At 39.0% G+C, this 14,851-nt stretch overlaps 1 protein-coding gene across 16 annotated transcripts in view; it reads right to left on the bottom strand.

Annotated features, from left to right (window-relative positions):
• Window positions 1-13,699, bottom strand: part of rapgef1b (Rap guanine nucleotide exchange factor (GEF) 1b) — a 42,416-nt gene extending 28,717 nt beyond the window's left edge. For 15 of the 16 annotated variants that reach the window (XM_067484987.1, XM_067484996.1, XM_067484997.1 and 12 more), the window contains exon 1: window positions 8,821-8,917. In XM_067484987.1, the coding sequence (XP_067341088.1) occupies window positions 8,821-8,902 (82 nt within the window). In that variant the 5' untranslated portion in view covers window positions 8,903-8,917. Of the gene's footprint in view, window positions 1-8,820; window positions 8,918-13,395 lie in introns of those variants that run through there. The other variant, XM_067484992.1, reaches the window with a different exon arrangement.
• Between the last annotated feature and the right edge of the window lie 1,152 nt (window positions 13,700-14,851).

Genomic DNA, 14,851 nt, shown 5'->3' with positions numbered 1-14,851 from the left:
AGAATGGTGTTACCCGTCTAAGAGGGGTCCAGCATATTTATGATGGCACAGCCTAAAACACACTGCAGGTCCCAGTAATACTTCAAACCATCATTTAACATGCATACTGGGCTCCACTGGTTGGCACATTTAACAGTGTTGATACTAAATAGCGCTTTCTCTGTCTCTCTTTCTCTCTGTGACACACACACACACAAAAATGCTAATATAATAAATATAACCCAAAAAAATGTGGTGAAAAGGATGGTTCTGTTATAAATGGATGCTTTTCAACCACAGAGAAAATTATTTTTGGCACATCTAAGCAGCAAGCAAATGAGAAAAAACAAAACAACAACACTAAAAAAGGAGAAACCCCACCCTGGCAACACAAATGTAGACCACGTATTGTTTATAAGTGACTGCCCGCGTGAAGGCCATATTTGACTATACAAACAACACACTATGAGTGAATTACTGTTTGTTACACTGTAAAACAAAAACCACAGAGAAGCAGCGCCAAGAATCATATCTCCACAAGCAAGAAGAGGAATGCAAGCTTGAGGCACGTGAGTTGAACAGCAAGGAGAAAATGGAGAGGAAAGGGAAAAAAAAAATAAAAAAATCAACAGGAAATAGTTAAGTGCTTAGTGAATTATTTATTTTCTCCATTGTAGTGGCTGACTTCCTGCTGGCTGGGTTCAGTTTTCAATAGGAATCCTCTTTATACCCTGGGCTATCAACAAGCAGCACTATAGCATGCATGCAGCAGCCACTGTGTGTGCGCCGGTGTATGTAGTGAAGCTACAGTCCAAGGAAGCCAAATGAGGGAGGGAGACCATGGAAAATGGTCCCGGATAAGGGTTAATCTGAGAAGTAATAGAGAAAGAAGTCCAGTGCTGATTTAGTTTTCCAGATGTGCTGCGTTAGTATGCCATTCAACAAAAGACCGCGTGGAGACCGAGAGCATCCAGCCCTCTTAAGTAACGGGCAGATGAGATATTGTGGATGATTGGTCCAGTTACAATCTATTGTATCTCACTTAACAAACAAATAATACACAGAAGATTGTTTCCATGTGAACAACCAAATGGTCAATGAAGTGGGTACATCCAAAACTATTTCTTAAGCTACCTACCTCCCAATGACTTCAATGCCTAAAGGGATGAATCAGCAGCACAAAAAGGTGCAGGACACGTGTTTTTGCAAAGCATCTCAAGTAAAATGAAGACAAAACAGGCATTTAGATGACATTTAGGAAGGAATGCAAATGGGGTGACTTGTTGAATGTTGGTGTGACCTATGTGGGATAGTGAGCTCCTATTAAAAAAAAAAAACAAACAAAAAATATCAAATCCTCCAATTCATCAAGAAACTAACAACCTACACAAACATGCCCTTCAGTATGTAAATGACATAGCGAACTAGTCCCACTAACCATGGGTCAGTGGTTACGAGCAAATATCAGTGCGTGGTGATGAAGATGACGTAATAGGTTACATGTGAATAGACAGCCTGGTAATCCATGGCTAATATAGCGTGGCCACACAACAGTTAATCTATAACATGATACAAAACAGTTAATCTGATCTGTAATTATTTAGAAAGATCGTGTTTGGCAAAAGTTCAGCCTTTGTAGAACATGAATATGAGAAAGAAAACGAACAAACAAAAACAGTGTCTTTCCCTGAAAGCGTCTGTGCTATCTGCTCTCAGATCTAACCACAGACATGACACAGTAGACCGATAATTGAGAATGTATCTTTAATGGGGGAACTCCTCTGTGAAACACACTTCATTACCCATATGAGTCATGAAATTGCACGGTAAGACAAAACACCACAAGTACCCTCACCATTTTCACACGGCTTTTTTTTCCCTGTTTAACAGTTTGTTTTAGCACAGTTTCGAAAATACAAAAAAAGCACGCAAAATTCTAATGTCATGCAATTCCCAAGCTAATAAACACACAAACACACACACACACACACAAGGTGAACTCAAAGTAGATTTATTTGTGGGGATTAAAATTTGTCGCATAGAGCCACAATAAGCAACAACCGAAATGTAGAGGCAAATAAAAATAAAACCAAGGATAATCTCCTGGTGACACACCATGCATACGTGCTCTGTTTATGTGCATGCAGTGTCTTCTTTCCAATAACATGGCCAGTGCAGTTCAGGGCAGTAGGATAAGTCCCTCATTCATTTACGCTGAAACAAATTTAAATTTGATGCTGTCTTTTCTGTGTTGGGTTTGTTGTTAGGTTACTTTGTGACTCAATTTCCTATAGATGTGAATGTGAGCATGAATGTTTCTGTGGGTCAGGTTTGTAATTGATTGTTGATGTATCTTGCCTCTTGTCCAGTGGCAGTTGGGATCAGCTCCAGGATATGTGGTACAAATAATGAAATGCTATGCATTCTGTTCCTTTTTGTTTCCATTGTAGTTAGCAACCACTTTGGGGATCACCGAGTTCTGAGGTCATTACTATAAAAATAAACTAAAATTAAACTTTCAGCAACAAGTTGATCCATAATTTATTACCTGCATCTTTTGTCATTTACAACAATAAAAAATAAGTGGCTTGAAGCAATGTTTTGCAACAGTATTGTGCACGCACAAAGACACAGTTATAATGCAGCTGCACTGTGACAGAAAAACAAGGCTTGAGGCAGAAACAAAAAGGACAAACGTAATGTTTCACAGTCATAACAGAGCTTAAAATAAACTACTATACTTGTATTCAAGGCTACTGAGGTTAAAACAGGCTATGCAGGGTTCTGTAATTACACAATTTGGCAACGAGATGTGGTAGATGATGTGCAGTTACTGGAGGTAGTGGGTCAGTATGAGGTTCTGAAGAACTGGCTACGTAGCTGACACTGAAAGTGAAGCTGTCAGATGACAAGTGATCTCTCTAATTTAATTTTACTAGCAGGAGGAAAATGCTTCTATTGTGCTATTTATTGGGTTAATTAAATTTTAGTTTAAAGCCTATCATTTATGTACTGTCTCATTAGGTGCAATCTAATTAAAAAAAAAAAAAAAAAAAACCACTATTGAGAAAAAAAAATGTTTCGCTGTCTAGACACGAAATAATTTTAAGATGTTATACAAGGAACGCTGTACGATTTAATCAAATGAAGAAAAGAATTCAACTGTTTAATGGTACTATCAACATTATAGTGAATTAATTCTAGGCCTTTTGTGGTTTTTTGGTATTAAGACTAAATCCGATCAGTAACACAAGGAATAATCTTTTTTTTTTAGCTTCCAGATCAGAGAACTTTAATTCCAGTGAACTACTGAGTATAATTATATTATGTAAGGGGGTGTCTTCAAGTACACTGTCCAAATAGTGGACAGGCATCTGCAGATGCATGCGTTTAAAAGATATACAAAAGAAATCCTGGCAGGGATGCTTTTCAACACCACAACACACTGTGGAAGCAGACTTTAGCTGCAGGGTATGTATATGAAACTCACAGTGAAGGCTTGTCTTCGCGGTAGATACATTAACACAATACTACTCAGAAGTGAGTCTTTTCACAAACTGTTCTGGTTAACTAGAACATTTTTTATTAAATATTTAATTAAGAAAATCAGACTGTTCTCTGTTTTAAGAAATAAACAGATAAGCTCATTTTCAAGCAGGACTCTAGATTGTGTCAGATATAGGCCAGCTGTCTGGAAGGTGGTGTTCTGGAAGAGGGTGGGACCATTAGGTCTGTGTATTGTGTGGTGGCATAAACATTTACAAAGCTCTAGCCTCAATGCCTCCTCTGCTTAACTATGACGCCAAGAAAACTCCTTCTTCCAAGGAAGAACTCCTTCTGTCTTAAGTTAACACTATCTTTTCTCCCTTCTGTATTTCTCTGTGCCTTTCCACAAATAATGTGGCTTGAACTGGTGATTCAGCCACTGGTAACAGTGCTGGTAGTTAGCCCATTGCAATTGCAATGACATTACCACCAATTTATTTAGGATCTTGCATGTGGCCCTTTTTGTGAATATTCAGAGATTCCTCATTTTCTCCCCCATAAGTTATAATTCCAGTTGGATGGGTTCAATATGGGTCAAGGTTTAGTGGGCAACAACCAAGCTAATGGAACTAGTTAATGGCAGCATTTGGAACAGTGGTTCTGTGGGATTGTACTGAAAGCCATGGATGGAGCCCTGAGGCCTAGGTCACTCAATTGTCCTATCTGCACCACAGACACACAGAAACACAATGCACAAGTGTACACACAGGCATCCACATCCCCAGAAAGAAACAAATGAGTAAACAAAGAGTCCTTGTAAACTAGGTGACCACAAACAAAGGTTGCAGAAGGAATGCCATGGGCCCCAGTATTGAATGACATCTACAACAAATAGACCACCATCTCCACAGTACATGAGCAGGAGGCTTCTGATGCCCCAGTTGTATAACAATAAAAAAAGAAGGCTTCATACACTGTATGGCACAGTGACAAAAGAGCTCAGTAAATAACAGTGTACTGCAGTAAAAATTCAAAGGTAAGTTGCATAACAATAGTTAAATAAAGTAGCCTCCAGAAAGGTGAGAAACTTAACTTAAGAGCCTCTGTGTACTGCTTCACGAGAAGAGAAACTATGCCATCAATGGATAGAATAATGCTGACCGTTTGGCTTTTGTTTTCCATGTGAAAATGCAAATACTTTGTGGTTTTACTATCTACAATCATTCTGAAATCCCTTTGATTCAGAATACAATCAGCAGATTTCTAAATTATTTTAGAAATTGTCAGTTGTAGCTCTAAACGTGCATCTGTGATGCACACACAGGTCATGATTCCACTGATATGACATAAGGATATATGAGGTTACAGATACTGACACACATGTACGAGGCCACTGGCACAATTTCCTCTGCCAGGTCTCCCTCGTGGAGAGCCGCTCCCTCATTCTGTACAAGTGTCACAGTCCACAGCAGCAACTTACATCTCTCTCACACACCCACACTCACACTCTAAGCAGTCTGCTCCTTCCAACTGACCTTCTGGCTACAGTGGTTTAGTGCATTTTTAAGCAATGCATTTAAAGCTCTATCTGAACCAAACGTTTGAGCAGGGTAAGAGCAGACCGACTGGCAAGAATAAGATTCACCTTGGGTGAAACCAATAGACTAGAGAACCAGAAAGTGCTATAAATACCCAGCTTGTCTGTATCTCTAACATCAAGCAGAACCACAACAGAGACACTGTGACAGCTAAAAACTCTGTGATCTACTGAAATGAATTCAGAGTTCTCGATGAACAGCAGCTGTTTTGCAACAGAGCACGAGGCAAACAGCCACTATACAGCACTTGAGAAAGGAGATTGATCCTAAATACAAACTGCCACAAGAGAACCAATCCTTCAGTGCGTGAGTACAAGACAGAGACTCTTGTGAGTAAATGGCCGAAAGCAGCGAGGAGTGGTACCATTCTCCCCATGTTAGAGTGCTGTACAAAGCTGAACTTGTCTGTAGAGCAGGCTACTTGTCATCCTCTTGACACTTACATGCACACACACTGCTTTGGACAAGACTGACAGACAGATGCCACATTATACAGTGGATCTTATCCTGCAGTTCAAATGTACTCTCCCAAACTGTCTGCATTTAAGTTGCAGTTTCCTAAAAGTAAACTTGAATGAAAGATGCGTCCGTAACAAAGAACAATCGCCCTTGCGAGTCAGTTATAATTAGGCAGTGGTTGTTTCCGCTATGTCAGAAATGAATAATCAACCACACACTAAAACACTTGTTTTGATCCATTTCTTCCTTGATTTGTAGCAATGATATTTCATATGAATGTTTTCGAATGCTTTCCACTGTTCCCATTTCAGGATTTAATATCTGTAATTCTATGAGGATATATCACTCTAAGCTGAGTGTACTGTGATGCCACATATATTTTGCAATAGGTCTCTTAAAATGTTTTTAAGTTTGTAATTTCCTTTAGTGGTTTGACATTTTTACACATGAAACAGCCTGATCAGTCCGAACATGAAGTTGGGAGGAACTTTGTTTGAAAATTGAAAAGAAGGCGGGACAAGGACTACTTTCCCCTTTCTGCTGAGACACTCCCACAGACACACTAGAGATAAGAGTCTGTCCCTGCAAAAGCTGCTTTTTTTTTATTTTTTATTTTTTTATTATGGCTGCAAAACATCAGGTTAAAAGATTCCAACTTCTGTGTGTATTTACATTTAATAAAAGCAAGGGGAATAAAACTTTATTAAATAAAAACTATGAGTTAAGTGCATTTGCCTAATCACATGTTTTGCTCCACTTCATAAATCCATAGTACTGCATGTTTTATTGCTGTTTCTCTGATTACAGTTCACAGTATAGTGAGGACCATCCATGAGGAAGTGGGTAAGTGAAGACTAACAGTTGAACAGAAAGTTCACACTCTTTTCCACAAGGCTACAGATTCAGCTCGCAAGCATATCACACTCTATCTAGGTATTAAAAAGAAATTAAATCAATAATTCAGAAACCTAAACAAGCACACATTAGTACACATTGATACATTTCCACATTTGCCTTGACAACAATGATGACTTGAAGCCAATAAAAGTCAGCTTCTCTCTCCATTACCAATTCAGACTGGCATTGGAAACTGGCAGCAACTGCGGGACATCCCCTTTGTTGTAGGCCAGATCCCTGTCACAGCCACAGCACCCTGAGGTCTGGACGATTTGACACACTGATCACAAGCACATTCACGAGCACATACACACAAGATCACTAAAGATTAGCTAGTTTGGAAAAAACTTGAAACACAATGGCAACAGAAAAAGGCTGTATCTCCCAAAAAGTTCTCTATGTTTATGTAAATATATTCAAGTTAGAGCTAAAATGTACCCACATTTTCTTTATAACTAAATACTGGACATTTTAGACTGGTCTCCTTCTTGCAACTTCTGGCATTTATTTTATGAAACCAGTATTAGAAAAACAATGAGCTGAAATAAGACAACTGAAACACACTGCAAATGCAGAACTGAAATAAAACATAAAAGAACATGTTGTGAGTTTCAATATGGTTCTCAGTCCTCCTACTGAAGTTGTAGCTCTAACAATTACTCACGGACTACTTCAGTTATCCAACAGGTACATTCAAATGATTATTAAAGTGCTGAAGAATGAAAAAATGAAAATGAATAAGAAACAACCCTGGAGACATTAAGGACTATGAGTATTCGTCCCTTACTACATATTAAACTTTACACTGTACCAGTATTAATATGTACAGTGGAGACTTCGGTAATCTGATTCCTTAATCTACACAGACATCTAAGAAACATATCAATTAACAGACACTCGAAGATGTCTAATATTTTAACATTATGTTGACACTTGCATCCTATGCAAACCTGTATTGAGAATTTGCTTATATGAAATTTTAAAGTGGAAGGATCCCCATCATGTCAAGTCTATATTGCTATGAACACATGAGTTTGAAACATTCTTCTTCTCTTCTTCTGCACCATCATAGAGCCTGTCTGTATGAAATACATTACACAATTTATACATGCAAAATAAGGCCCATCGCAGCTACGGAGACTGGGCAGGTCAGGGTAGACAAACACCTACACAAGACGCACATCACATCGAAATACTGAGTTTTAGCACCTGGTGGGCTGAAATGCACAGATTTATTAGGCTGCATGCAGCACAGACTGCCTGTTTTCAAAACATGGTATAATGCCACTCGGCACTGTGTAATTATACAATGATAGACTCAAATACCTTAATTATGGAGCCTCTATGTGCTACCAGCATGCCAGGGTGTATCTGTTCATGCAACGTGACAGGAAAAGGACAACCTCACTACAAATATTGATAAATCCAAATCATGTAACACCAATGTGTGGGTCAACAAACAGACCCTTGGTCCCATGGTGAAGCAAATGCAGGCAGCTTGGTTTTAGGACGCCAAGATTGCAGCCTCACAATTTAAGCAATGCCATTTTTCTCTTATGTAATAGGAGTAAGACCACTACGCACAGTAGCAGGTTCTCACCTGATGAGTCAAGATTCGAGCAGCTACACATACACATTATGGATATGATAAGGCAGAAATTCAGCTGGTGATGGAAGGCTTGTGGCCCTGCAGAGCAGTCTCCTCTGGGTTGGATCCACCCAAGATTTCTGCGACGCAAATGAGCACCTTCCATAAACCCACACGACACAAAAAGCACAACAAGGAATGTCCCCTGCATTTCATTCTGCCAGCAGAAGCTATTTTACATGAAAGCTTCAAAACTGGCAACAGCTCAATTACAGCAGTCTTAAACAATGAGGTACACAACCCAAACAAAACTATGCAAGTATTTATTTATTTTAGAAAAACAAACTGATGAATAAATGCATAGTTCGCACATAAGGACTACAACTGTACAAGTTGAACAGAACATGGTGCTTAAGAATTTTCTTTTACAGCGAATAATCTATGTCTTATCAGTTCATATACATTTAGATTCATGCCTTTTCTTTTGACTTGTTTTGAATTTCTGCCGACTGAATTGTTGGAAAAAAATCAAAATAAATAATATCAAAATGCTACCAAATTTATTCATTGTTATTTTCATTTTTAATGGGCTAATAAATAGCCCAAGATTTGCCTATTTTGGGAGAAACTGCCATTACCAACCATGTTAATCTAGTGTTTTTGAAGTTATTGTTTAATCAATTTACTTGACAGCAATTAACTGACACCAGTATTAATAAGAAATCAGCAAGCATTGCAACAACCTTTAGCACTTGTATTGCAGGATAGCATGCATTCATCAGGCACATGCACACCCAAGCACAGTGTCTTTACCTGTGTCCTCATCTAGATCCCCCTGTATAGAGGAGCCTGAGTTCTCTGAGGAAGCCTGGCTCCTCCAGTTTATATTTCCCATCCAAGAGACCTGTGTCCGCACAGCTACTAGCAGTGATGATGATGGTTAAACTTTTAACACACTAAAAATGTGTGGGTCAGACTAACATTATCAGCCAATACGCACAGCTGAGTGTTAGTCACAAACTAAATGGTCCTCATGATCATCCTCACTTGACTCAGCCAAGTTACGCAGCACTTCAGAGGAAAGATCCAAAAATAGCACTTAAGGAAGGCAAGAGGGATTTTAAAACAATGTGCTTTATCCAAATCAATTGATTATCAAGTAACTTTTCTTGTGGAAATGGCTACAATTACAAAATCCTTGACAAAGCATTTAGGCATAGTTAGCCTAAACGTTCATCAGTGTTTCTGGAGAGGATCCAAACCACAAAGTGGGGATGTATTAAACAGCGACAAGGAAAGGAGCAGGAATAAAATGACCCGCTCTCTAGCAAGTAGACCAACACATAGCAGTGAAATCAATTGAAGCACCACCTTATAAGATGAACTCCTGAGGTAAATGACTGCACACAGATAGTGTGAAGACATAAATACAACCTGCAAATGAAAGTTGTATTGAGTTACAAATGCAATCTCTGAACACAATCTTAACTGCTGACTTGTTAATGATGAAGGTGGAGTGGATTAGAAAATATTCATGTAAAAAAAAACAAAAAAAAACAGATTGCCTTTTCTGACATAGCCTTTCACTGCTCATCGATAACCCTGGCCCAGCAATTACCCAACGTGTAATCCATCCAATTCACCCTGATTATCTCTGTGCAGAGATGAAATTCCCATCAATGCTCTGCCTTTCTCCACCCTCTTTCTTTCTCTTCATAAGCTTTATTCCCTCCCTCTTGTTCCCACACACACACACACACACACAAAAGTAATTACAACACAGCTAAACCTATATGGGAGCCTCTCATTCTGTGGGAAAAGGAGGCTGAATTGCTTGCTGCCATCAAACCTCAAAATTGCAGCATGTCAAACCAAGAGCCCACAGCTTGCCCTGTGCAACAGTGGGATCACTCATCAGCAATGTGTGTAGATCTAATCATCCAGGGAACCCTTTTGTAATCACATTTTCTTTAGCTCAGAGCTGCTCAGAGTTTTGGTGACTAAGGCATGAGGGGTTTGCTATTTCTGTACATCAGACAAGAAGATATTTAGTAACCACTCGGCAAACACAAAGCCATCAAAAAGACTAACACTTCAGTGTTAACTCTAGAAATGCTTGAGGGTAAACTCCTTGCATTACAGCTAAACCCTTCTGCAGACACACACACAGTGACACGCTATGCAGTGGGGGGAGGGGAGTCTAAAATAGGGAAATGATGGATCAGTTCCGCTGTGGATGACTACTATCATTGACTGTCCAGTAAGAGAGGGATATACAGGCTAATTTTAAAACACTGTGCTACTCCCACAACTTTGTTACCAACGCCAACATGCCAAAACAGTTGTGTAACAATCCCAGTCTTTGTGGGGAAACTAAGAACATAGACATGTTGCAACTTTAATAAGATATATATATAAAGATTCAAATAGGGATTTTTTTTTAGCCATAGAATTCCTCATTTATACATATTTCTGGTGTAATATTTGTCAGGAGGTACAACAACACATTTCATCATTTTATCTTACTGCCTGGCAAATAGTGTTCAAAAACACAGTTTCACCAATAATAAATTACTAGGGTCACAGTACACTGCTATTTCTGGTAACAATAAACTCAAACTGTTTATAATCTAAAGTTAAATCACTCAATTATGGAATTAAGTGTGAATAAACAAGCTTGAACATGTCTCTCAGCAAGACAAGTGGATAAAGCTTTTATTCTGCAAAGTGAAGGTAAACATGTCTGCTCTAATTAGATTGTCACTTTTCCCAAAATGCTGACCGTGTTAACGTTTCAAAAGGCAAAGCAAATGTGTCGCTGCACCAATACAATCGTTTCATATTGTCTAATGATTTATTTTACATACAACTTATTTTATATACAATATGCACACCCAAATAATTCTGTTACTTATCATAAGCTGGTTTTGCAATGATGAGAAATATTCAATTTACCCAATTGCAAAAATAAAAATTTGATTGAGAGGAAAAAAAAAAAAAAAACACATCCAATCATCAGAGCTGTTTATATGCTAACATGAACACAACACACAAGATCATATTTAAACACACAATGTGTGTGTTGTAGCACAGTTTCATTCTACAATCCAAATTACACTGACGTTTCCTTTACTGAGTCCAACACAGTTCATTAAGCATGAACAAGGAAATACACACACACTTCCTGACTTTTCCACAGAATCCATTTCCTCATGAACGCACACCCTGTTATAAAGCAGTGAGGAAAGGTGCATGTTTTGCTGTCTGCTATTAGTTTTTAGGCAACACCACCACAGACACTGAATTTGTTTATGGATTACAGCTTGGGCTGCCTGACTGATGAAGTCATGTGGGTGTGTATACAGAAAAACAGAGATCTGTTTCAAAACAGACATAAGAACCACTCGCTAGATTCTTGTAGGTTGTAAATTCTTGTACATACTCACTAAGCACTTGGCAACATGGTACAGAGGGAAGTCTGAGGAAAAGTCACTGACAGGAGGACACACTATCCATAGCGAATATGGAGAATGCTGATGCTGTTAGTTACTTAGGGCCAATGAAGACGCTCTGTTCAAAAGTTTTCTGCTAGTTTGTCTGTGTGCTATAAGCCCTCCCTGACACATCTTTAGCCCACGAATACATCCACGCTCAGGAATCCCCACTTGGAGAACTTCATTTCACTTTCTCCTAATATGCTTCTTGAGGCACAAGTGAATTAATCTTCCTCTGTCAAAATCTAAATCTGCTCCCTGGTGTCCACAACTTAAGCACACACAGATGACAGGATCCTTTTAATACCATCTATTTCCACCAATCCTTGCACACATTCTCGCTCTGTGATGCAAAGGCTTAGCAATTTTACAGTACTACCACGAGTCCCAAGCTTTGACCCCTACTTCCATTTCAGCTGCAGCCAACATACTCTGTCCTCTGGGGACATATCTGGGATCGATGGATACATGAAAAAGAGAGCAGAGACAACAGGACAACGAGTGAACCAGCCAACTCAACTAGGCAGCCTGAGGAAGTTTGTACACATGACAAGAGGGATGCAAGAGTAAAGGAATGCAGTGGGCTCATAACATCTATGATCCAAATACACTATAGCCCTTACTTGCTTTTAACTCATCATTAAACCAGAACCTACAAAAATACACTGCCCCTGGGGTTTCATTTAGCTGTGAATATGCAGTCATCTGTCTGCAAGACATGAAAGGAATCGGAAACTTTTACACTTTATGAAGAATGGCTGAGCTGGTGGTGGATGACACTCCCTACCCGCCTGTTACTAGGAGTTGTGTTAGAGTGTGTGTGTGTGTGTGTGTGTGTGTGTGTGTGTGTGTGTGTGTGTGTGTGTGTGTGTGTGTGTGTGTGTGTGTATCTGTAATGCAGGCATCATTGGACAGGACTGTGTGTGGAGCGAGGCAGGGAGACAGCTGGTGGAATGGGATGCAAGTGTAGGTGGCGGGTGTAAAGTTTCTCTCCAAAGGCATGTCCAAGCCCACCCTATTTTATCCCCATAGACACTACTTTGCAGTGATGCATTTGTCTTTACAAGCTGCATAGAAACTGAAAGGCACTAGCACACACACACTGAGGGTCAAGACAACGAAAAATTGCCACGTGCACAATATTGAAATCAAGGCCACACAAATACACACCACAGTCCTGGGCGTGAACGCATCATAAGTCCAGTGTACTAGGTAACAGCCTGGCTACTGTTAGCCAGCGAAAGGCTAACGTTTAGCTGTTGCTAGCAACCGTTACATACCCATTTCAAATATTAGCTACCGGTCAACAATGAAGCACAACAACAAATCACAGCACTGTATGTTCAATTATTTATTTGTTTACAAAGGTTTCCAAGTGAAAGGAATACATTTTGTCTTGAATGCTAGAAATACTTTCAAACAATTAAACATTGTATATTGACCCCCAGTGAATGGTAAAATGCCGGTTAAATACCATTTAAGCTGTAGAATGATAAGCTAGCACATTTAAATTGTATTTTGCAAGGCAGCTAGCCCTCGACATGGATTTCGCTAAACTACTACAGTGGTAAGAATCCAAACCCCTCATTTCCATTTAGCATAAGGTGAAAAATGGCACAGAAAAAGCCATTTGCTTCAGAAAGGAACACTAGCTAATGCCAGCTAGCTGATACAGTGACGCTTTATTTGAACTGGATAGCCGAGAAAAGAACAATCCATAAGGCCCAATTAAACCACCATTTACGCTGAATGCATTTCTTATGTGGATCCCCATTTAGCGCATGTACCGGTCCACAGACCCCGGCTTGATCCATCGGTTACCCGTGTGAGGATTACCGTTATACGGTATCCCTCGGAGGAGCGGTGTGGTTGAGTCCAGCCGGGCAGGACTTACCTTGCTTGCTCTCTATTTTTCCCGACATTTTCGTGGCCAGCTGCTGTGATCCCACTCGCAGTTCACCAAAACGTTAGCTACAGGCGAGCCTCGCCGTGTGTCCTCCTCCGATTATTCCCTCATTTTCGATATACGGTTGTATCCATGAGATGATTCCGCCGGGGTTACGATCATATATTTGTAGGCGACACACATCGGTACGGTTAAAAACTGTCTCAGCGCGTCTGCGGGTGATTTTCACTGGATAGACACACGCACACTAAGCACACATACGTTCATGCCTTGAACCCAGATTTGTAGAGAAAGTGTGCGTTCGGTATAACAGCGCCGCCCAGCGGGAGGAATTAGTCATTTTAATCTGTCAACAAGGGGATGGGTGTGTTTCCAACTCCGTGCAGAGTCGAAACCAACCAGGATTTGTTTGTGGTGCAATTATAGGAAATGACCCATAATTGACAAAGGGCATGCAAAATGTTGCATATGGAGTCATACATCTGTATTAATTGTTTAAATTCTTTTATCATCCATTTCATTAAGCACTTTATCTTATATTTTATTTTTCAGTATAATCTAATTATTTTATTGTATTTTTTTTATTTTCTATAGTTTATGCAGATCTCTCTGTTTCACTTGGTACAAAGTTGGACTGTGCTATATGATATCATCCATAAAAACAGTTTCTCATACTACCATATTAATAACACAGCTATGAGTTGTGATTTGTCATATGGAAAATATTGCGCAACAAATCCGATGTTGAAAGTGCATTATAAAAGCCATGTCGGAAACCCACACCAGCATAAGGTGAAAACGTGGAATTGGTTCCCCCCAACTTACACCAAAAACAATTTAAACTATTTATAAAGCCAAATGGTGAGTGAGCAGAACAAAGCAGATGTTAACAAACATATGGTTCTCTATATTTTCTAAATGGTGAAAAATGTATGAGCAATTTGATTAAGTCCATTAATTGTATTTCAGCAAAAATACGGTAAAATATAATGCTATAATTTAAAATCTGTTTTACCCATCCCTTGTACAAAGTTCACTGTGTTTTGAGTCCAGTACAAAGCTAATAAAATGATAAACCCTGTTTAACAATCAGTTAAACCGTTCAGAAAGACAAAAGACTATTATAAATGTCCAGTATTTATTGTATATATATATATATATATATATATATATATATATATATATATATATATATATAATTTCTTTATACAATTTCAGTACAATTTCTTTTTAGAAATATAATTTTGGTTCATACAGTTTTTCCTGAGCCTGTCCTCAGACCTCGACAGCTCTCTTGTGCCTTCCACATGCTGTTTTAAGACTATATTCGTCTTCTGTGCACCCATTTTTAAGATCCCTTAGTCTTTAAACTAATGTATGAGCAAAAGACTTTTGAGCCAATTCATTAATTACTTATAATATATTGAACCATATACACTACCCA

This window comes from Channa argus, chromosome 18 (assembly GCF_033026475.1).
Source record: "Channa argus isolate prfri chromosome 18, Channa argus male v1.0, whole genome shotgun sequence".
Classification (NCBI taxonomy): Eukaryota; Metazoa; Chordata; class Actinopteri; order Anabantiformes; family Channidae; genus Channa; species Channa argus.
This window is presented reverse-complemented; position numbering and strand designations above follow the sequence as displayed.